The sequence below is a fragment of the Stegodyphus dumicola genome, chromosome 8, assembly GCF_044657685.1.
Source record: "Stegodyphus dumicola isolate Sdum_Otavi_A_Nest chromosome 8, ASM4465768v1".
Lineage (NCBI taxonomy): Eukaryota > Metazoa > Arthropoda > Arachnida > Araneae > Eresidae > Stegodyphus > Stegodyphus dumicola.
The window spans coordinates 90,734,542-90,760,341 of record NC_140775.1 but is presented as its reverse complement, the minus strand read 5'-3'; the positions used below and the strand labels follow the sequence as shown (position 1 = coordinate 90,760,341).

Genomic DNA, 25,800 nt, shown 5'->3' with positions numbered 1-25,800 from the left:
AATTAAGAACCTTCTGCTGAGTTTGGCCAATATTAAGGACTTTTAAGGACGAAAAATCAATTCCAAAAAATCTAAGGACTTTTAAGAACTCTTAAGGACTGTACGAACCCTGCAAGATCTGACAACTGCTATTAATAAAGCTGAAACCAATTTAAGAACTTTGATTTGCTGGTTGGTTACATTCGATGATATTTTGACTCATCTATCTTTCATTGTTTCAGCAGGCAATGGTAACTCTTTTTTTTTCAGAATATCCGCTTTGTTCTTAAAATCTCAAAATAGCTTTTCAGATGCATTTATAAAACAACATTTTATGTATTCGCTGCCTGTATATGGTTTCTCTCTTTTATCAGTCTATTGAATAATAACAAAACTTGCAATACTACCCTTACTGGAAAATTGCATCCAAGTAATTAAATATAAAAATTGATTTTTCTTCACTGTTCTGAAATTCCTCAACTGCTTTCTTCCTTACATTACTGAGAGGAAATTTAGTTCAAAATGACACATGTTTATTTGTGCAGTGTCTCTTTACATTTGATTTCTTGTTATAAGCCAATTTTTCCTGACAAATAAGACAGTCGGAAGGCCATTTGAGTTTCTAACAAATGTGAAAGTATCAGTCTATTCAGCTTGAAATTCATGGCAGATTTCATTTTCAATTTTTCTTTGCTCTTCTTTGTAGCCATGTTGTTATGAGAAGGAATGAATAGGGCCAGAAATAGCAAAGTGATTGAGGACCAGGTAACAGCAGACATCACATTGAGGCGGGGACACAATCGAATGTGGATATCAGTATCCTTCTTGTCAGGGCAATTGTACTGAAATCAGTACAATGGCCCATTTATCAATACATCAGTAAAAATCTTACTAGAATCAGTACAATGGCAATTTTAACTTGATATAGCAAATAAAAATCAAATTTCATGTCAAAACATAATGGGTTTTTAGGCATTTCCAGTTTGAAGTTTTTTCACATTATATACTACCCAAACATCGTCTATATATTTTACGCAGCCTAAATTCAGTTGCAAGGAAAATTTTTGTTTCAGACACTGGAAAAAAATTCAAATTTGAAAAGTCTAGAAGCTAAAAATCCTGATATTTTGAAACAAAATTTTATTTTTATGCTATTTGGTTTCTCATTCAAGTTAAAACTGCCATTGAATGGTATATTAATTCAAAACATTTCATTAGTTAAAATTTGAAATATGGCAATTACTATGACAACATAATTTGAGATTGCATAATCAGTGCAATTAAAATGCCGAAATTGGTACCCCCCCCAAAAAAAAACTCACCTAGGAATAACATTGGCAGATATGTTTTCATGCTTGTCTAAAATTTGATGGGCTTTGTGCTTATTTTCAAGGTTTGCTTTCGTTGTGAGCGCGCCCACATGTGCTATTTTGTGGAAGAGCCACATTCATGGAGCCAAAGACCCACATTCAGCTCGCGAGCCACATTTTGCCAACCACTTTTTAACTGATCCTGGAGAATTTACGAATATAACACTGATTGTTCTTGTTTGACTTCTAAAATAAAGAGTACTTATTTTCATTGTCACCATTTTAATTTTTCTTTCATTTACTGCTGAAAAAAATGGCAAAAATTAAGAATATCATACAGAAAGAGTCGATATATGTAATTCTCTAATAATATAATAATTAATTAGTTAATATAAACACAATAAATATTATTTCAGTATGTACTATCTAACTTTTATTTTTTGGTTGAAAATGGCGAAGATATTAAATCGTGCCCTCCTATGTGCAGAAGTTAGTTGCCATTAATCTAAACAATGCTAAACTTATCCTTGCAATCAAATAAGAATTAGTTTTTATGACCTCATATTTTTTAAAAGTTAAAATTTTCATAAAAAATTCATGTAAGTATTCAGAAGAAAATTCTCTCTTTCCTAAATCTCACAGTGTAAATGATAGTAAAATAATATTCACCTTTATATCTTGCACAACATGACCAACAAAATATTTTCTAGACAGATTATGTGGAACATTTTCTTTGGAACTAAAATTACAAAATAAAATTAAGAAATATTTTAAATAATAAGGACTCCAGTAAAACATGATTAATTTTTGATAATACAATAAAAACAACAAAATAAAAAAAGTAACATAGTATAAAAACATAATACACTCTAACAACATATTGCAAGGTTAAAATTTATATTTCAAAAATTATTTCAAATATATGTAATAAAATATACTTTATACACAGCTAATATTCTGCAAATACTGACACAGCATTTTTTAAGCAATGTTACTTTTTCATGTATATCATAAATATTTTATTCAATTCTAACGACATGTTTGGAAAATTATACTTCACATTTCAAATTTACATACTGTTTTGTGCAAGCAAAATAAATCTTCAAACATAAATTTGTAAAGAGGCTGAGTATAAAGTACCAACATGCAATCCCCCAGCTTTAAAATTTTGTGCTACTTTTCAGTTTTGCAAATAGATATCTAACAGTTTTATATTCAAGTAACAAGTTTTTGTGGCTGACTATACTGTAGTAAACATGAGATATAATTCAAAAATCTTATATTAGACAAGGTTGTTGAGATATATATAATCGTATTCTTACTGGTTAAAAGTAAGTACAGCTTTCTGTCACGCCCGACACATTCATTAGCTTTCGTTCACGTCCGAATTATTCTGAAACTTAATCCCATTCTTTATGTTATTTTTGATTGGGTGTTTTATTGTGACTTGTTTATGATTTGTTAAACCATGATCTGTTGTAAAGTTATATAAATTACCTCTGTAAACATTCCCTCTATGCTTGTATTTCTCTGCATGTAACTCTGCGTAATGCTCTGTAATAAATATTTGTTTTGCAAACCAATGCATTTTCTATGTTCAACAGCAGAGCATGGTTCGTCAAAAATTAAAATGCACTGATATTTTTTCTAATTGAACCTTCTATGCCAGTGCCATAATTTATCGTTCACATGATTTTGTTTTGGTTTTTTGTGAATGATGGCTTTTTCAACCGGAAGTGAAAGGGAAGCTTTTGGTGTCGTGCCATTTGATAGCGTTAATAACTTTGCTGTTTGGTGTCGAAGAGTTCAAGCGGTATTTACTGCAAAGGAAATGGATACATTTTTAGAAACAGAAACAATTGCGGACAAAACTGCAGATGTTTTGAAATAAAAAAAAAAAGGCTTATGCCTTAAAACTTGCACTTTTAAGTGATAATATTATTGCTTCTCTTCAACGTGAAGACACGGCATGTAAAATATGGAAGAAACTCTAAGCTATGTATAGTGCTAAAGGAGCAGTGAGTCAAATTTTAATGCGTAAACTTTTAGCTACCATAAAAAAATCTAAAGATCTGTCAATGAGACAACATATCGACTACATAATGAACTTGGTTAGTAATCTACGCGTCTCTGGATCTGAAGTAAGTGACTTTGATATTATTATTTACATTTTAATGTCTTTGCCAAAGGAATATAAAAATGTTAAGGCATCACTAGAAAATCAACCAAGTGATAATTTGAGTTTGGATTTTGTTACAAGCAGACTTACTGATTGTGAATCTCTTATGTTTGATTATAAAAGTTAAAATAAGTATTCTAAACCAAATATGGACAACTCTGTTTTTATTAGTGCTCGTAAAGAGCTGTTTTGTACTTATTGTAAAAGAAAAGGACATTCTGTTAAATTCTGTAGAAAAAAGAACTTCGTCTGTCATAGCTATGGAAAAACTGGTCATTTCAAAAGTGAAAGTTTTGATAATTCTAAAAAGCAGGCAAATTCAATCAAGTATGCATCACCTGCAATATCTTTTATGGCTGGAAATCTTGTGCATGATCAATTTATTATTGATTCTGGTGCAACTTCTCACAAGGAATGGTTTACCTCAATTAAGCCTAAGACTGGAACTGTTAAGTGCACGTCTAAATCGGCGGTTTTAGAAGTAGAAGGAATTGGTGATATTTACGGCAAAACTAAGAATGGTGTTGAAATAATGTTGAAAGATGCTCTTTATGTTCCAAAATTAAACGGACAATTAATTTCTGTCAAAAATATTGAAGAAGCAGATTTGAGCGTAATTTTTAAAAATTAAATACATAGTTTACATTGAAAACAAAAACAAAAGTTTTAGATTTGGACAAATGCGGGCAAAATTTTAGTGATTTTTCACCAAACCTATTCACATCTTTAGCAGTAAAGAATGATTATTTATGGCACAGAAGATTAGGACACTGATGTGATCAAAAATTAAAACTAATGAATCTTCCTGCAAAAGAAACTTTTTATGAAATATGTGTTTGTGTCAAACAAAGTGCTTTGCCTATAGGAAAGAATCCAAAGCGCTTATAACTATACACACTGATATATGTGTTCTAATAGAACCTCAAACATTCCATGGGGGAAATTATTTCATGATTACAACTGATGACTACTCGCGATTTATGGAAATAAGACTGCTCAAAAGAAAAAAAGTGACATTGTTGATGAACTTAAGCTATTTTTTAAATTGAATCCAACTGTCACAAAACTGCATTGTGACAATGCCAAAGAATATGTCAGTGAAGAACTTTATCATGTTTCTAATAGAGCAGGTGTAAAAATAGATCCTGCACCTCCCTATACATCTTTTCTAAATGGTGTTGCTGAAAGAGCAAATAGAAATGTACTGGAAAAAGCTAGAGCAATGATACTTGAGGCAAATTTACCAAAATGCCTTTGGGGTGAAGCAGTACTTACAGCTGCTTATATAAATAATCGACTCCCAAATAGTTCGATTGACAATCATGTTCCTTATTCTCTGAAATATGGTGAAAATCCTGATTTGACAAAAATGCAGATATTTGGCTGTGATGCTTATACTCTTATGCCACCATTGCAAAGAAAGAAACTAGATGAAAAATCTGTCAGAATGATATGTTTAAGTTATTCACAATGGGATATCGTTTAATGATTCCAGAAACATGTGGCATCATTTCCAGAAATGTTAAATTTAATGAAGAAAAGAAGAAAGTAGAAAATAAAAAATACATTCCCGATAGTTCTGATTTGAGTGAAAATGACAATGATGACGTTAAAAATGAAGACAAATCAATTTCAGACACTGATAATGGCGAATTAAACGCGGAACAAAGAAAATCTACAAGAGAAAAGAAACAACCAGTTAGGTGTTCTAATCCTGAGATTTACCAAGTAATGGTTGCACAACAAGCCACTCTGACATTTGAAGATATTGTAAATCTATCACAAGTAGAACAAGAACTATGGAAAAGAGCTATGGACAAGGAAATGAAATCTATGGAAGATAACAACATCTGGGATCTACAAAGTTTACCCCCTGATAAAAGAGCTATTTCCTGCCAATGGATCCTATGTAAAAAACGAGATGGAACTTATAAAGCCAGACTTGTTGCTTGTGGCTTCATGTAAAAGGAAGGCATAGACTGTACAGACACATTTTCTCCAGTAATTAGTATGTGTTCTTTACGTTTAATCCTGGTAATTATGTAATTATTAATAATGAAGGTTTGCAAACTTTTACTTTAGATGTCAAGACGGATCTCTTGAACGGTAAGTTAGATGAAACCATCTACATGGACCAGCCAAAAGGATATGATGATATGAGTGGTAAGAAATGTAAACTTAAAAAAGAGTTTATATGATCTTAAACAGTCTCCTCGACAATGGTATCAGAAATTTCTTAATTTTGTTATTAAATTAGATTTTAAGCAACTGGACTCTGAACAATGTATTTTCATCAGAAATCTAAATTGTAAGAAAGTATTATGGCTCTTTATGTAGATGACTTATTAATTGCAGGTTCAGATGTAAAAAGAAACAAATATTATAATATCATTGTTATCAAAAGAATTTCAAATGTCAAAATCTGAAAGTGTCTCAGAATTTTTAGACATTAGATTGAAGTTCGAGTCCGGTTGTTTATATTTAGATCAGAAATCATATACTGAAAAATTACTTGATAAATTAAAAATGTCTGATTGTAAAGCAGCCTAAACTCCCATTGAACCAAAATCTACTGCAGCTGATTTTCAGAAAGGAAATGCATTTCATGGCCCATACAAAGAATTAATTGGATCTTTACTTTACTTAGCATATATCACAAGACCAGATATTTTATTTGCGGTAAATTGCTTAAGCTAACTGCAGGAGCATCCTACTGATGTTGTCTGGTGTGCTCTAAAGAGGATTCTTAGGTATTTGAAAAACACTTTAAATTTAAAATTGACATACAAAAAGGGTGATTTGGAAAACGCAAACTTATGTTTGTATATAGATGCAGATTTGGAGGGGGGAGATACTCAAGATAGGAAATCAAATACTGGTTACTTTATAATGTTTTCAAACTGTCCACCTTTCATCAACAGAAGCTGAAATAATTGCTTTATGCAAAGGCATTCAAGGTATTTTATGGATAAAAAATGTAAATGAAATTTCCAGTGTTAAAAATGTTTATATTTTTGAAGCTAACTAGTGATGTATTAAAAGTACTGTTAATGAAAACTTTTCAGGTAGGTTGAAACATATAGATTTAAAATTAAAGTTTACTCGTGAGACTGTTAAAGAAAATAATATTAAAATTGAATATGTACAACCAGGTTTACAAATTGCAGATATGTTAAATCCAAGCTCTGTCCAAAGCAAAATTCTATGAACTGTTATCATTGAGCTGTTTAAAAATTGTGTAATTCTTCTATCTTTTCTATAATGTGCAATTAAGGGGGAGTGTTGAGATATTTGTAATCACATTTTTACTGGTTAAAAGTACTTTATGTTATTTTTGATTGGTTGTTTTACTGTGTCTTGTTTATGATTTGTTAATCCCTGATCTGTTGTAAAGTTATATATATGACCTCTGTAAAGATTTTCCCTCTCTGCTTGTATTTCTCTGCATGTAACTCTGCATATTGCTCTGTAATAAATATTTGTTTTGCAAACCATGGCATTTTCTATGTTCAACAAAGGTAAAGGGCAAAAAATGTGTGTGGTTTAGATGTACTCTGCTAATCAATGTTTAACAATGTTTTTGTCCAAAACAGTACACACAGTATACATAATGTGTAGTGATGTTTTTGAATAATTTCATGAGTTTATTTCTTAACTTCACTGCTTATTGTTGCACAGAGTTGTGTTGTAAAATAAAACAATAAAATAATTGATCCACCTTCATTTAATCTTTATTTAATATTATTTAATTTTACTTAATCTTATATACACAACATTAAAGTTGGATTTATTTTCCACTTTTAAATTCTCCCAGTTTCATTCTCATGCAATTCATACCATAGAGTGTTTTACACATTCACTGATTTGAATCATTGCAGAATCAAAGGATTACTAGTGAATATAAGAACAACAAACTGACAAGTCAAATGCTACCAACTTACTACACCACTTTACAACATCCAAAATAATAGTGCTTATTGATGAAATTCTTCAAACCATGTTCTCTAGAAAAGCATACGACATCTGGGTGTTCAGAGTGCAATAGAACTGCAGTGCAGCGAGAGGTCATTTGGAGAAATACCTTGATATTTTGAAATACTGAGCATATCTATAGAATTTCCGATACAGAGACTCGTGCGCCAGAGATAAAATGATTTTTTCTGTACAACCTTGCCATTGCTCGCTTTGAAATTCTCGAGTTTGTTAATCAAAAATTCGTTAAAGTTTTACAAAATAGAAAACAAATAATAAAACAAAATCCAAATTTGGTCATCCACATGCCCATATTCGTAACTGATTACTAATTTGTGGCAACAGTTTGAAAAGGGATTTGCAATTTGTAGCGAATCGACGTAAAACGAAAACGAGTCCTTCAGGGACAAAGCCACTTTGGATTAAAAAAAATAAAAACCTGTAAGCTTTCAGATTTTACATTACGCCCAAAGGGACTTTTTTTTAACCTTTTATGTGTTAACTTTATTTATTAAATGTTCTTTTCACTTAAACCATAAAATTCAATTCAGCAATATCTCAAAAAGATTTTAAAATGAGCATATCTTTATAATTTTTTGATACACAGTCTTGCACGCTGGAGATTTTTTTTTTTTTTTTTGCTTTTGCTTGCTTTGAAATCATTGAGTTTGTTAATCAAAAATTCGCTGAAGTGTTACAAAATACAAAATCAATAATAAAACAAGATTGAAATTAAAAATTAGGGCTTCCACATGCTCATATTTGGTGGAAGATTACGTTATTTAAAATTTGATGGCTGTAGGTACCATTGTTTTATCACAATGCAAGAAACATACATACATTTGTGTAGAATCTTAATTATTTAATTTCTTTAAATATAATATTTTAATATTTGGTGGCAACAATTTGAAAAGCGAGCTGACATTTAAATTTTTCAATGCAAAATGCCAAAACAAAATTAATAGCCATTCTGTTTTTTTTTTTTTTTTTTTTTTCGAAAAAGAAAGTTGGTTTTCCTATATAATAATAATTTTGCAAAAGGTTGTCATGAAATAAAAACATATTGCAATATAATAATAATTTCTTCCTCAGACAAGTTTTAACTGCCATATTAATATAAAAAAAGAAACAAAAGTGCACAAGGAAAAAAAAGATGAAAGGGATTTCTAAAAAGGAAATTAAAAACAAAAGTCTAATAAACTGCATTAAAAAATGTCAACATGGATGGATATATGTTGCAGCTTAATAGACAGATCTTACACAGTTAAATAATAATGAAATTAAAATGTAGATGAACAGTAAAAGTTAAACAGCAAGGAAAAATCCCATTATTTAACACTGTAGCCCAGCCTGGAAACAGAATATGACTTAAGAGCATATCAGTTTACAGCTCCCACCACGGTGTCTGGCGGATGGCAGTCACTACAGCAATAGGGCTAGTATATTTCAAATAGGGACAAACCAAGAGTTGCTTTATTGTTATTTTGTTTTTGGCGACTGTTGGCTGAAGGGAAAAGAGTTTATCATTCGTTTTCTTGGTTTCATTCCAGCTGCACGCATCTTTTCTTAAGCCTTATATTATTACTATTAGCTATTTTTATTCTTGCTGTTATATCTTTTGTACTGGTATTTGTTCAAATTTGCTTCTATTTAGATTGATTTTCATAGTGCTTTGTTAACCACCAGTTTTTTAAATGGCCTTCCAGTTTAAGAAAGGTCAAGTCTCAGGCACATCAAATCGTGTACAATGTTGCAGAATTTTGCGCTTCTGAAGCTTCGGCGAACTCTTTAGTAGTTCCTCTTCCTCAAGCTTTGAAAAGAACATCGCAAGCTACTGGAGTATTGGAGTATACAATTAAAAAAATTAAGCATGAAGTTTCAACAATGGGTGAAAATAAACTTCTAAATACACCTGGAAAGAAACGTAAAAGCCCTGCTAATCATAAGTGCGAAATTGACAATTTTGGCAAATGCGTTATACAGCAGGCGATACAAGACTTTTACATCAAAGAAAAGAAAGTGCTATCTGTGTGGAAATTACTGCCTGTCTTGAGGCAAAAAATAGACTTCCCGTGCAAAAAGACTCTTTTGTGCAAAGTTTTGCGTTCAATGAATTTTTGCTGGAAGAAATGTGTTAACAAAAGAAAAATTCTTATCAAAAGACCTTCACATTGTATTTTGGAGGAACAATTATTTACGTGAAATGAAGAAACTCAGGGCAAGTGAATGCCACATTGTTTACATTGATGAAACATGGATTGACAGCAATTTAACTTTTAAGAAATGTAGGCAGCCTGATACGGTTTTGGGCGCACAGATAAATGCCTGTTAAAAAAATAGACTGATTATTGTCCATGCTGGTTCTTCTGCAGGATTTATTCCAGGTGCCCAACTTGTATATGAAGCAACAGCTCAAAGTGGGGGGTTACCATGGGCAAATGAACTATGAAAATTTTGAAGAATGGGTGTTGGAAAAGCTTCTTTGAAATTTACGACCCCAAAGTGTGGTATGCATGGATAATGCCCCGTATCACACAAAAATTGAAGATCTGACACTCACGAAATATGCTACAAAGCAACAATGGTAAATTGGCTGATGAAGAAGATGATATGCTTCGATCTCAAAATGCGAAATGTGGAACTGTTTAACTTAATATAATGCAATCGTCCTAAAAAAGTAATCTATAAAATTGAAAACATCATAAAAGAAAATGGGCATCATGTTGTGCGTCTCCCTCCTTACCACTGTGATCTAAAAACAATTGAATATGTTTAGTTATCAGTTAAAAGACTGATCAGGGAAAGGAATGTGACTGGGGACATAAGCTTGGAAAATTTGAAAAATTTAAAACAAAAAGCTTTGGATAAAGTCACTTCTCAAGAATGACAGGCGCACTACAACCACGAAGAAAAACTCGAAAATTCTTATTGGGACAAGGGCGAACTTCTAGAAGGGATAGTGGATGAATTAATAATTCAAACTGGCAGAAGCGATTCTGATTCCGATTCAGAAGAAACGGAATCTTGCGACAGTGATTCAGACGACTTTTCAGATGTTATACCTCTATAAAAGTCCTCCATGAAGGCATCCGTCTTCTTCATCTGATAGCTCTCTCAAGTTATGAGGATATTTCTAGGTTCAGTATTTTCTTTACCACTATGTAAATGAAAGACTACCAAAAGTCGGCAACAATGAGCCTTCGGCAGAGGCGAAACTCCCGTTGTGGATAATAAAGAACACTGCATGGTTGCTTCATTTCCCATTGTGTTTTTGGGGACCCACAAGCCATGGTATAATTTGCTTAAAAAATAATTTTTAACCTTTAAAAAAATTAAAGAAGTTTCGTTTTATTATGAAAATATTAATACAAAATAATGTTAATGCAACAAAACACACTGCAGTTATAAAAGCCAAATTTTGTATAATTATATAAATTTCGTATAATTTTAAGTATAAAATAGGTAACTGAATAATTTAAGAGACCTTAATTTTGTTCTGATTTTAACATTTTATTATGTTACTAGCTATTACAGTGTCCATAAAAAACAGCATAATACATAAATGGGTTCTGGTACTTAAGAGGCCCAGCAGCGGTCGATCGGTAAAGTCATTGAACACTAGTAGTTTGGTCCGAGGTTTCAATCCCATGAACGGGCTGGCTGCATGGGTGTTTTCCCCATGTGTAACGTGTATACGAGCCAGTTTCCCTTAGCAAGCCCTCCACGAAGGCATCCCTCCTCTTAGGCATTTAACCCTGGAGGCTTTCCATAATCATATAAACCAACCCAAACCACTGGGAATTAAAGAAAAAGCAGTTTTGATTTTAATTCATCTTCGCTTCCTTTCGCCATTAAATTAACCAGCTTTTGGTTTAGCTTGCATGGAAAAAGAAGGGGAAAAAAGGTACGGGAAAGGAAGAAATGTTCGCAAAAAGTATTTATTGAGAGCATGGGTATGTAAATAAATGCTTTTGCTTTCAGATAATTCCATATACATTTAATGATGGAATTTTTAGTCATTATTAAAGCATAAGCAATAAATTAACAGAAAATTTTGGAATAAAAACATAGCAGAATGTCATTTAAAGACTGAAGAAATTACTTTGAATGTTCACAGTAGATTAGCTAGAGGGGAGAACTATAAAAATTTAATTTATTTTACATTTATGAAGTGCGTCTATACTATATTACAGAGAATGGGGCAATCAAGTATATTTCTAAGATGTCATCTATGATTTTGCAAGCAAACAAATAAACAAAAAAGAAGCAAAATAATAGCATGATTTTTTTTTTTTTAATGTAAAAATAAAAATTTTTCTTCAAAAATAACCACGGATTTTTTAAATTTATTTCCCTACAAGTTATTTTGATATATTTTTACTCATTGTAAACTGCTCAAAAAAAAAAGGGGGGGGGACAGTTCTATATCTCTCATTCTACTGGGTCGATTGACAAAATTCAAATTGCATTCTTCACGTCTCGAAAGCGCGACTTAAGATATATATTAGATTTATATATAGCTACTCTAACATAGTTATTTTGACACGAAATCAGACTTTTTCTGAATTAACATACCAATTTTTTTCTATATTTCGATTCTACGACTCAAATTATGGTTAAAAATTAAATTTTGTAAAATTTGGTGCAAAATTTACGGATAAATTTAACAATTTATGTTGGTGCTTTTTATTCAGTTTGCGATAAAATTAGTTCACTTGATGAACTTCTTAATATGTGGCAACCTATTTTCATTTCCATTTCTACATAGTGCGTGAGAGGGAAAAAAGACCCAATCGTTCCTTCTTTCAAATAATGTTCTTTATATTACATTTTTAATTATAATTGTTATTAATTTTAAGCAATTGTTTTCTTTTTCGAATTTCGTTTTAATAGTTTAAGTTCCATGGTTTCGTTCGAATAACTGTTTTAAAAATTTCTCTTAACTCATTCAAACTGCGTAGTTTAAATCAAAGGTGCATCGTTTATTTTATTTTTTTTTCAAATAGTTTTCTTTATACTATATTTTATTAAAAATACTATATTATATACTATATTTATACTATATTTAAAAAAAATACAAATACTAAATTTTACGCAAAAAGTTTTTTTTCTTCTCTTTTTCTTCAGGCATCCTGCTTCATTCTTGCTCTTTTCCTTTAGGCATTCTGCAAGCATATTAAAAAGCATCCAACTTTTCGAAACATCTTGGTATTTTTGACAATCATTTTAAATAAAGTTATCGTCTTCCATTTCATAAAGTAAAGTCGCTGTACACTGGTAGATCACTCTGGGGTTCAAATTCCGGTAAACGGGCTGGTTGCATGGGCATTTGCTTGGATTTTCTCATGTGTAACGTGTATGCCAGCTGGTTTCCCTTAGAAAGTTCTTCACAAAGGCATCCTTCCTTTTAGGCAGATAGCCCTGCTTTGCCGTAACTTCATAATCCATTTCAATCCATTTCATCAGTATTTGGTCAGAGCCTTTATCAGTCTTTAGAGGCTAAGCATTTTGAAGGTATGAGATGAAAGGAAAGACTGGTTTCATCGAGAGGTTTTGGTTTATTTAATTACAAAAAGCACATTGGGGCTATCTGCCTAAGGAGAGGGATGCCTTCGTGGAGGACTTTCATGCAGCCGAACTACCAGTGTTCAGCGACTTTACCGCTCGGTCGCTGTTTCATCAGGAGGAAAAAAAATATGTCTTTAGGTGACATCCACATACATCACTGGATAAACTCCTGAATCTTCAAATAATTCGACTAAGAAATCATGGAATTCTCTGTATATGATACGATATGATGTTCTATAACATAATTTAAATTTATACAACCATATAGTCTAAAACCAGTCGCTCTTCACTTTAATCTGCAATGATATCATTTTTGTCTTTTCTGTTAACCACAAGCTCAATTGATGGTATTTGCTGGTGTACACGTCCAAGTGTTTTTTCTTTGAACACCTAAACTCTCTGAAGTATCCTGAAAGTATATTCAAAAGCTTCCAACTTTTTGAAACATCTTGGTACATCTGACAGCCAAATTTTCCTGCAAATTTTTGCTTACTTTTCTCTCTAATTTTCTTCTTTGCTTCTACAGTTATTTTCAGTGCTCACACAAGAAAATTAAGATTTTTCGATTGCTAGACTTCCATAAATTTTGCATTCTTGTCAATTTTTTAAAATATCAGTTACATGAATTGCGTTTCAGCTGAAGACAGTTTTTCAAATTCTAGTCATTTTAACTATAAATAAAGTTTAAAGCGAAGTCCAAAGGATAAATATTTTAATTAAAAGATTTTTGCTAAATGACAAAGAAATAAAACAGTCCAGCAGGGTTTATTCTGTACCACCGAGTAACCCGATTCTTATATCGGCTGAAACAATCTAAATCATATTAAAGATTATGTTTTTTATACAATCTATAACGCGAGAGAAAAATTAGCTTTTTAAAACATTCTTTCTAAGAGGATTAATATAAAAATTTAAATTTATATATATATTTTTAAAGCTGAAACTTGAAACAAACTGTCAAACTTTTAAAGTTTAATTTACATGGTGGTTATAATTAAAGTTCAACTTTGAAATGGTCATAAAAGGAAAACTACCGGACCAAATGTTATCGAACTTGGGAATCGTGTAAAGAAGGTCATGGGAATTTATTTTCTGCGGGAAAAAAGAGTTCAAAAACTCACCACCAGGGGACAAATGGCACTGTATGCAATATTTTAAAAAGAATAAGACATGAAAACATCTGTTTAAAATGTGTTTAATCGTTTCAGAAACGTGTTTCAAAGCATGTTCAATGTAGCGTCCAGCATTTTCTGAAAGCAAGTTAAATCCTGTTACTGCATTTTCAACAGCAGCTCTTAGCATATCAGGAGGAATGTTACGGACATGTCGGTGTATCACATTTTTCATTTCTGCCAAATTGTTTAGATTATCTCCATAAACAGTGCTTTTGAGATAACCCCATAGCCAAAAGTCACAGAGGATGAGGTAGGTCTGGTGGGAAGAAGTGTCGGCCTATAAGACGTTCATTCGTGAAATGCTGCGACATATGTGAGTAACTGTGCGACATATGTGAGGTGGGGCCCAGCCCTGCATAAAAATCGTAGTATCTAAAATGCCACGTTACTGCAGTTCATGTATCACGAAACATTTTAACATTGACTCTAAGTGAGCTGCAATCACAGTGGTCCAGCTGTCGACTGCTCTTCAGAGAAAAATGGTTTAGTTACAAAACTAGCTGTCATTCCATACCAAACGGTGAGGAATGACTGCTATGCAATCGAATGCAGTAGGAGAAAGCAATGGAACTAGGTAGATAACATGAGGGATTTCTTTGGCCCAAATCAATTACAAGCGTTTTGAATCAGTATCTTCATGTTTTAGGGCCGAATTCAGGCTTCAAAAATTACAAATTACTTATCTGTAAAAAAAAGATTTCCATTATGTATGCACTCGTGCGAGTGATTTGCGACCTCACTTTTTCTAATCGCTAATTCGTGGTTTTCACGGACGAATTTCTCACTAACACGGATGGCGCACTGGACTTTTATCGAATTTAATGCCTTTAAATGGTAATTTGCTTACCTCAAAGTTTCTTAAGAATATACAACATATTAAACCCATGTAACAAAAGGTTAAATTAGATTCTGACCCATATTTCGTATAACAATATTGCATACAGCGTCATTTCCCCCCTGGTGGTGAGGTTTTGAACTTTCTTTTTTTCGCGGAAAATAAATTCCCATGACCTCCTTTACACGGTTACCAAATTTGATAACATTTGATCCAGTAGTTTTCCTTTTATGACCGTTTCAAAGTGGAACTTTAATTATAACCACCCTGTATATTATTAAATTTTAATTTGAAGCTATGCATAAGATTTTCGCTTTTACGGAAAAAATAAAGAATCGAAGACTTAACATAATGGACAAAACTGAAAAAAATTCCCCTCCCTCCGAAAATAAAATAAATTTATTGTTAAATATATTGTTAAATATATTATATTGAAACTTCGACCTTGAATTTATTGGATTATCGAAATATTTAATTTGACTTATCTTCTAAGTCCTAGCTCCGTCAACAATTTCGTCAAAAATTACAAATTACAGAAGGTGAAGTAAAAGGTTTAGTATATATTCACTGTATGTTAATAAAGTAATCAGAGTGTAATAAAAGTACATTATAGAACTTACACTGATCCAACTTTTTGTCTGAATGCACAACATGTAATGGAAGAGAAGGCTTGTAGAAATCTGTTTTTGACATGCCTCTAAAAGTCTAAAAGTAGATGTCATACTCCTTTTGTCTCTTCAATGTCAAAAAACTTTCCTTTGAGAGGCAACTTTAGTTTTTGGGAAAGAAAAAAATCACAAGAAGACAAATTTGAAGAACATGCAGGACGATTGAGTACACATGCTTATCTTTGGAATACAAGCGGTTCTCCGAGTGGTTATTGAATAATGAAAAGATGCATTGTAATGCAATGCAAAACATTTGGTTGTGTGGTGGTGTATTTAATTATGGCACACTAGGGCTATCTGCCTAAGGGAAGGGATGCCTTCATGGAGGACTTTCTAAGGGAAACTGGCTTTACACATGGGGAAAACCACGAAAACATAAATGCAGCCAGCCCGTTGGAGGGATTCGAACCTCGGACCGAACTACCAGTGTTCAGCGAGTTTACCGCTCGGCCACTGGTGGGTGCAAAACATTTGGAAAACGTTTTCTGACTGAATAACGTAAGATTAAAAGTCATCTGCTTAATTCACAGCCATTTACAAGTCAACTACTCGAGCAATTTCAGAATTGTTTAGATACCTGAGCTTGTAAAACAAACTTAATATCACTGGATTTAAACACTTCTTTAATCTTCCGAGAACGTTCCTTCATTAGCTCATATTCAAAGAATATTAAGTGCAATTATTACAAAAGAAATTGAATATTCATTTGCACTACGGCTTGGTAGTTTACTAACGAGTTAACAAAACTTAAATTCAGCTTTCTGTCGAAGAATACAACAATATTTTAAATATTTAAAAAAAAAAAAATTAATTGGAGCCTCACCAGTTGCATAGCATTTGAAGATTGTTAAATACTAATTGTTTGTTGCAAAGTCTAACCCAGGCTGCATGGTCAGTTTTCGTAGTTTTCTACGTTCTCTTTACAAAGGTTCTCTATGAAAGCATCTTAACCAAATAGCTCCCATGGTCTTTCTATGTTCAAATAACCAATTAACCTAGTTTAAGCGTGATTTCCAAGTGAAGTTACTAGCAAAACCCGAATACTCATTAAAAATCATGTAGCTTGCCAATCGGGAGTAACATAAAAGATACGGCGCCAATAATTGAATTATTGTTACGATACGCTGTTTCTAAACTTAGATGGTCATTCCTTAATTAAATAGCCCGCCAGCGGCTGAGCAGTAAAGACGATGAACACTGTTAGTTCGGTCTGAGATTCGAATCCCGCAAACGGGCTGGCTGCACGGGCATTTTCGTGGTTCTCCCCATGTGTAACATGTATACGGGCCAGTTTCCCTTAAAAAGTCCTCCACGAAGGCATCCCTCCCCTCAGGCAGATAGCCCTCGTGTGCTTTGCCATAATCAAATAATCCAATCCAATCCTTAATTAAATATAATTGATTTGTAACTTCTACTAGAGCTGACGGTAAGAATTGAAGGGCAAATAAATAATATCGTGTGCAATCTTGATTAATATAAAATTAGAAATATTTGCATAGAAAAATATTTGCATTCAGACAGAAAGTTTTTTGAAATATTTGCAATTATTTTATAAGAAGGATTTATTAATAACCGTAATAATTACTTATTATATTACTGATGATTAGAATTCAGTTCTTGACAATTACATTCTAAATTAGAATTTTAAGGATATAATGAAAATACGCTATGCGTAAAAATACATTTTAGGATAAAAAAATGAATTAATTTTTTATGTTTAAAAACTTCTTAAATTCATTTAATAAACATTGTATCCTCGTTGTTAATTGAATCCAGAATGTTGGGTGTCGTTTATATAATTATTCTTACTTGTCCACAGAACCTGCTGACTTATCCAGCCATTAAATAGCTGCAGACCATTTCTACATAACCACTGAACTTCCATTAATTCGGTCTCTAGAGGATTGTATTTTATATCATAATTTGACTTTTATAAAAATGATTATTCTAAATCTTATGTTTCTATAAAAATATACTGTGCTTTAAAAATATGGATGATAGTATGAGCCGCTCTTTAAGCCACTTCATAAGCAACAGCTTGTTTAGAAATAAATTATGCAGTTAATGTCATAAAATATTTTCATAAAATTCAAATAAACATCAAACGAATGTTCTCAGTTTTAGACAATTCGATTTAAATGAAGTTAAAGTAAAGTAGCAGATGATAAAACGCCGAAGATAAAAATTTACTCTTACAAATATTTTTTTAAAAAAAGGAAGAAAGAGAGAAATTTTAAAAAATAGTTAAAAATTTGAATAATATCATCTATAAAAAATAGCTTTTCATATAGTATTAATAAGCATTTATTACGCATCATTGAGGGAAAAGATTTCATATAATTAATTCTCCGCAAAATTTTATTTGAAATTTAGGGTTAAAAATAGCTGTGGCAATTCACCGTAACAAAAATCCATAAACCATATTTGGCGTTAATATCGCTAACAAAAAAGATGCCAAATTTCAAAACGCGAAATTATGTAAATTCGTGTATATCTTAGAAAAATTTGAATAAAAAAGTCTAATTTTTTGCAGGTATGCTTAGAAATACACCTACTATAAGATAATGGTAAAACTTTTATAGGTTATAATTCAAAATTTTTTTCGAAAAATTTATAAAAATTATTTAAAAATAGATATTTAAAAAATAAAACACAAAAAATGGGTAAATTTTATTTAGAATAAACCTAAGTTTCGAAATGTGAAAGGAAAAATCAAAAAAGTTTAATAAATAAAAAAAAAAGACATATTAATAAATATTTGCCAAATTCAATTAACATTAAGGAGCTAAAATTTTGAGAGCTAATATTTTAAAAACTACTCGTACGATTTTTACAAAACTTGCCATTCTGGCATAATTTGAGCCGTAGAATCAAAATATGGAAAAAAATTGGTATGTTATTTCAGAAAAAGTCCGATTTTGTGTCAAAATACCTATGTTAGAATAGTGCTATATATAAATCTAATATATATCCTAAGTCACGCTTTCGAGGCATGAAAAACACAGTTTGAATTTTGTCAATCGGCCCAGTAAAACAGGAGATAGAGCACTGTCGTCCTTTTTTTTTTTTTTTTTTTTTAAAGCAGTGTACATCTAGAGACATGGCAAATTCAGCGACTTGTACCTCATACGGCAAAATCAAAGACTGTTTCTTGACTGTAAAAGCTTTATCTATGCCCTCGCATTTTCATTTTTAATTGGATGTCGGGGGTCGATGCAAAGGGCCAACGAGTATTTTTACTTGAAACTAAAACAAAATGTGAATATCGCCAAATCATCTTTAAATGCACCAAGGTGGCACACTGAGAAGTAAATCTTCAAGACACCCCTACGAAAAATGGGTAAGGGCTCGTTTCTACGGCAACAGACAGCTGCAGACAAACTGGCAAGAGCTGTTCTTACCATAGACAGACAGTAGAAATCCATGCCACCTTAGAGAAGATAATGTTTAAATTAATTATTTGCGTTAAAAAGATGTGCCATGCACATCGAGATGCTTTTGTTTCAAACTGCTCGCAAAAATGAAAATAACGGAATGCATACGTCGCCTAACAACGAGATTGTTTATTTCTCGAGTTACAGCTCTGGATTGCACTCGCAGATGCAGAGCTGCGTAAATGAGACACTTTACCGCTTGTTATATTGTAGTGCACGGCACCGCAACCAAGAAGTTTAGCCATAGCGCAAGTGGTTAAGATGAGATTAGCATTTGATTCTCGATGTAATTCGCCTATGCCTAACAAAAAAAAAAAAAAAAATTACTTTTGTTTTCTGGAAAAGAATTTTATCAGTGGCAGGTGAACTAATTTAATTAATTAATATTGAATCAATTAAATCCTAACATACATAAGAAAATAAAAGAATTATTAAGAGAATAGCATTGCAGAAATACTAAAGATAATTAAGACAATTTTTCACCCTTGTCACTCAAACAATTCACAATGACTTAATTCAAAAAAAAAAAAAAAAAAAAAAAATTAATATATATGTGTGATAAAAACAAACTCAGAAGTAATGACCAGCAGGAATTTTGATGGCATAGAAGTGTTGATCCATAATGAATAAGAAATTGGAGGCAAAGGCAGATTAAGTATTCATTTTTTTATTTCAGCAAACTGTTACGGCCACAAACACGTTGGCACATTAATTGTGCCTATTCCAAAAAGCTTACATTTTAGATTATTTTGCAATAAGAAAGGAGGAACAGACAGACTGCAGTCCAGCTAGACCAAAGCGTGGAAAGCAAGTGCATTATGTTCAGAGTGAAATCTTAATTCAGACTGAGTTAGTTTTGGTTCTCAGTGCATTTTGATTGGATAGTTAATATTACTGTAAAATTACTATTGGCTGCTTGAGTTTTAGTTCCATTTAACATCACCAGAATTATGTACCTATGTTAGAATAGTGCTATATATGTCATATGGCATGGATTAACTAGAAATGACACAGTGCAGAGAGGGGTTACTAATTTGAGAATTGAGAAGTAAAATTTATGTTTCTAATTTAATCTTTTACATATTTTTTATTTTCCTTACATATATATGTAAGATAAAAATATGAAAGCAAACTTCTAAATTTAAATGGCTTAAAATAGCACCATAAGTCTAAACTGCATCATTCAAATTAATCATGCAATCTTACATAATGCTTACTGCAGATATATCTTGCCCAATCAAAATAATTGTAAACCAAAACTAACTCAAACTGAAACTTGACTTCCTCCCTTCTTCCTCTGAAGTACTGTGACACTCTCTTTTCTGGTATAAGTTTTCATCATGTTAAGACACTTTGCTGCAATCATCTATGTGTTGCTACTACCGGTATAGTATCAAAATTGTGAATGTTCTGGAAGTGGGCACCATTGGAGTGCCAAGTGATTGTGGCCACAAGTGAATATAAATAAAATACGGAATGTAATTGGGCTCGACTGTTTATTCTTCATCAAAATGGATGGACGCTCTAAGCAACAATTACCTACGCCATTGGCATTTCTGCGTATCTACATCATAATGTTCTTACATTCAATGTTTCCAAAATTACACACACACACATATATATATCATCAGTCGCAAAGTTGGCATTTTTCACCTATGAATCATTAACAATATTTCCCATCTTGCAAAACAAGCAATCAAAATTTATTTTCAAAATTAATTTATTTAACAATGTTGAATGTAAAACCTGTTTAGTTGACTTCTGAATGGTGTTAAGCACAGAATTAAGTATAACATTTAACTAGATGTTAATTTCTTTCCCTTTCATCAAAATATCTCAAGACTGTACAGGGTGAGTGAAAAGTCACTTTTTCTGAGTAAGTTATATTGCAGTATTTTACACTACAATGTATGCCATTTCTTATGCAGTTTTGAATGCTATGAAATCACTTATTGACTGGGTACAGAAACAGAAATTAAACTACTACAAAGTACAAAATATGGTAATCTTTTATCCAGGTGTAATAATTAGGGGTCTGAGGTAACGAGAAGGCAGATGAACTTGCAAAGAATGGAATTTCTTCTTCCAATCGCATAAACTGCAAGATCCCAATTAGCACCATAGTGTGTAAAGCCAAAGAGAAAGCTCTTGTATTGTGGGAACGTCAATGGCAAGACGAAGATACAAGCAGATCCACTTTTAAGATTCTTCCTAAAATCTCAGAAAGAAGACATTTTAATGATTTTTTCATCAATCAAATCTTAACAAATCATGGAGCCTTTCCCTGTTATTGCAATAGATTCAAGATAAAAGAATCACAATGTCGATGTTCATGTGGTCTAGACTCCGCGGACGCAATTCATATGATATTAGACTGCCCTAGCTTGGACAGTAGACATAGAGAACTATTTCCACAAAGATTGAATATCGATCTACTTTGTAAACTTGTTCTGTTAGAAAAGGGTCGATCTCAACTTTCAAAACTCATGGATTTTCTGTATGTCAATGAAAATACAATCTATTCTTCATCATAATACTTATATGTATAAAATGTCAGTACTTGATTTATTATATATATTGTATGCTTAAAAGCATTAAAATATGTATTTTTTCTACTTTGTAACACTGTATTCCTACTTGCTAATATTATATCTCAACCTTGATTGTATCTTTATTACTATATATTATTGTATTATAGATTTGATCAACGTAAAACTTGTATTTAATTCTTAATAAAGATGTTGGCGAGGTCAACACATCCTCTGGTCAGAGGACTTCAAAATTCATTGCTAGGATTCTGAATTCCCTTTAAATTCTGATGTTACTCTTTAGCTTTTGCTGGATCATTAGTTAACATTTTGGCCTATGGCTCCGGTGATACCTCTGTATTGAGGTGAGGACCGGATATTTCACTTTCATGTAATAATTAGGGGTATATAATTTTCATATTTATGAAATAGATGCAAATAAATGTAAAATTTAACACTATTACCAAATAAATGTGAAATTTACCAACATTAGCAATTAAACGTGAAATACTGAACTTTTTGAATGAAAAGTGGTGAAAAGTAGGTATTTAAAGATAATTCATTTAATTTGTGTGACACTCGCTGCATTTATTCGAAGTTTCTGTTTCCCTTTTACCCACACCTAGCCCCCACCTCTCCCCATGTTTACTTAAGCACTTTAGTCCTCTTACAAGGTGTGAATGTTTTTTTTTTTTTTTTTTTCTTTTTCTTTTCTTTTCTTTTTTTTTTTTTTTTCTTTCCATATACACAGTTAAATTTCGTGATCATAAAATTTGATAAATGGTATATATAGTACACATTGTTCTGAATGCATGTTATGTTTTTATGAATTGCTCTCCACAGAGACATTATTGACCGTTAAAACCTCATAATGCAATGATCTTTCCAAGATAAATGTTATAAGAAGAGAATGATAGATGCAAACTTTGTCAAATGAAACCTGCATATTTAAAATGAAAATTAACCATATTTATTTGAAAACATTCTTTGGAGTGAGAAGGCTGAGTTTTACTTGGATGTTTTATTTATTCCAATAATCTCATTACTGTGCATATAATAATCTCTAGAAGATGGCTGAAAGCATGCAGAACAAGCTAAATGTGATGACAGCTCAGTGTGGTATCACCTGGAATGTGACTGGTCTTGAATTCTGTCTAACACAAGACGTCAAGAACACTGATAGTTACTTAAAAATGTTACAAAATTTTGTGTGGCTGATAACTTCTGCATTCTTCTGGTCTACCATTTATGCAAGACTATTAATCACTATATTTGGTGTTCACTATTAGGAACTAGATCAATGAATACTTTCACAGATGTTTGACTAGCAGTTTCACAAAATGACCTCTATAAAATCCAGACCTGATACCATGCACCTATTTTTCATGAAGTAGCAAGAAAAAATCTAAACAGGCAGCAGATCACTAATAAGCTTGAAAACAATATCTGTGAAATCATATTCAGTGTTCTCACCCATCTCATAAAGGAAGACATGGAGAATATTTCTTTCCATTTAAAGTAATATGTGGATATTACTGAAGGGCATAATGCATGGTATACTAAGGCAAACCCATGATGAACAACTAATCATAAGTGAAAAAATGTATAATGCTTATTTGCATTATACTGAGAAATAAGTTTTTTAAAACAGTAAGTGAGCTTGTAAGCAGATAAAAAAAAATATATTTTATACACATAAATTATACCATTATATGATCATTATTATGACATACAGATATAGTTGCTGAAAGAACTTACCAGACATTTTATGGAGTGTAACATTCTAGGAAAAATTTTCAATAACTAATTGGCATACATACATATATATATTATGCTACTTGTATATATACTCTTTGCAATGCAATCAAAAATAGTACAGTTAAAAGTATTTAATCCGGACGTCAATAATCCAGAATGATCTATTATCCGGACCTCAAATATACAAACTTTCTGCGCATGCGTATATATTATGCGCATATGTGTTTATGCACGCACATATGCATTTACGCATGCGCATATGCATTTAACGTATAACAAACGGTATAAGCTAAGCTAAAATTATCTATTTATCTATTTCAGTTACTGCTGCAGATTGTGTTGTTTCTTAATCTTCGAATTGGATCCGGCTTATTATTTTTTGCAGACTGTTAGAGAAATTTTATAAAAGTGAGCTTGAACTTTCGATTATGTCAAAAAGAATTTCTGATTCTGGAGCTGCCGAAGGATCTACAAAGCGAAAGCATGTTTCGATGTCCATCAAACAAAAAGTGGAATTGCTGCAAAAAAAATGGATAAAGACATATCCTTTGTTTCTCTAACCATTCCGAAATCTGTTTAGCAATTTCATGCTGCTCTGCGGGGCAGGGGGGACATCACGGCGCACAATGAACTGAAAGTTGATCTGTCAGCACTATCCTTATCTTTAGGGCAGATGTTTTTATTTTATTCGGCTTATAATTCTTTACTAAATGTGGTATTTCATCTCGATGTACTCCGTCTTTGATATGATTTAAATCAAATTCCTCGTCATTATAAATATCACAAATACAGATCAAATAGTTTTCTGGTTGCAATTTTCTAATTTCGACTATGCGTAATGTATGCTTTACGCAGGCGCGCGTTGAAAGAAATGTTTAATAAAGTAAACAAATAAATATTAAGCTTTTTTTTTTTTGGTAAATTTTAGATCCTAATTGCTCTTTATTTCATAAATTATGGTTGTATACTTTTAATTTTATAATTTCTGCATGCCATCTTACCAGATTTAAATTGATGATCTATAATCCGGAAAAACGGATAATCCGGAATCGCTGAAGTCCCGACGAGTTTGGATTAAAGACTTTTGACTGTAGTTCATAAATTAAAAAAAATTAATGAGCATTTACAAAATATATAAAAAATTAAGATCTCACATGATTTTTTGTACTTGGTTCACAACAACAGGATATAGTGCCCTGCAAATACATTAAGTAAAAGGTGTAATAAAACAAATATTATATAAAATGCTTTAATTTAGTTCTTATTTGCATTAATTTACAGTTACATAAATATCTGATAACTTACCAAAGTTCTAAATGAAGGTTATCTGACTGATAATTAGGAACTTCCCTAGGAATTAAAAATACATTATAGTTACACAAAAACAAAACATATATATATATAAAATTCACTTAGTATATTATTAAAATATTCTAAGATTTAAATGATATTATTATAAAAGCATTTCTTACAATTTTGTTAACTGTAGGATAATGCACATTATTAATCATTATTTCAACTTAAAATGTATTCATTAAAAAAAAAGCTTTCTTTTTAAATATTGATGTGAAGTCACATTGACATATCAAGTTCAGCACTGAACTCAGAAAATGAAGGTGAAAAAATATTTTCATGTTCATATTGTGAACATCATATATAAAATGTGATTTTAAGTTTTTCTTGTTTGAAATTGATATTTGACTTTATTAAATGAAAAATTGCGCTTTTCAAATCTTGATAAATGAAACAGATACTATGAAATTGTACATATTTAGTAAAACTTGTACATCATTTTCCAACAGAAAATAAAAAAATTAATTAATTTTTTACACAATATCTAACGTGATATTAAAATTCACATAAATTCTTTTGATACCAGTAATTACAATATGATAAAATAATCTATCAGGGGAGAGTAATTTTCAAATAGAAAGAAAAATTGCTGTAATTAATATTACACATAAATTAAAAAATGTAAAAACCAAATAGTCTAGCTTTATATGGACAAAGATTCCAAATCAAAGAGCTATAATATTGCTCATGACTAACCTTGCTCTAAATTCCTGTACACTGCTGTTCTCAAATATTTTCCTCATTCAGCATATTTGTTTATTATAGAGTGGTTATATATTATAGAGTGATTCCATGACATAATTTTAATTTTTCAGATAGGAAAACAAGGCCTTCATTTCCATTCCATATTCAACTGTTATTTCTGCCTTACATTGATAACACAGCATAATTTTTTTAAAAATAATTTTCACTTTTGCTTAAACAGTTAAAATTTTGTACTTTTCATTTGAAGCATCTTTTACAATATACACATTCTAAAATAAAAACATGCAATTATTTTCTCTGTGAAAACATTCAGTATTCAGAAAGCCTCTTAAAATC

At 31.5% G+C, this 25,800-nt stretch overlaps 1 protein-coding gene across 4 annotated transcripts in view; it reads right to left on the bottom strand.

Annotated features, from left to right (window-relative positions):
* The window catches only part of LOC118201073 (protein unc-13 homolog D-like), a 117,602-nt gene that overhangs the window by 51,080 nt on the left and 40,722 nt on the right, over positions 1–25,800 (bottom strand). For all 4 annotated transcript variants that reach the window (XR_015042622.1, XM_085822111.1, XM_085822109.1 and 1 more), the window contains exons 6-8: positions 24,712–24,756; positions 24,561–24,602; positions 1,959–2,028 (exon numbers count right to left, since the gene is read on the bottom strand). Coding sequence is in view for 3 of the 4 variants with exons in the window: in XM_085822111.1 (XP_085678237.1) it covers positions 1,959–2,028; positions 24,561–24,602; positions 24,712–24,756 (157 nt within the window). In the remaining variant the exon portion in view is untranslated. The remainder of the gene's footprint in view (positions 1–1,958; positions 2,029–24,560; positions 24,603–24,711; positions 24,757–25,800) is intronic.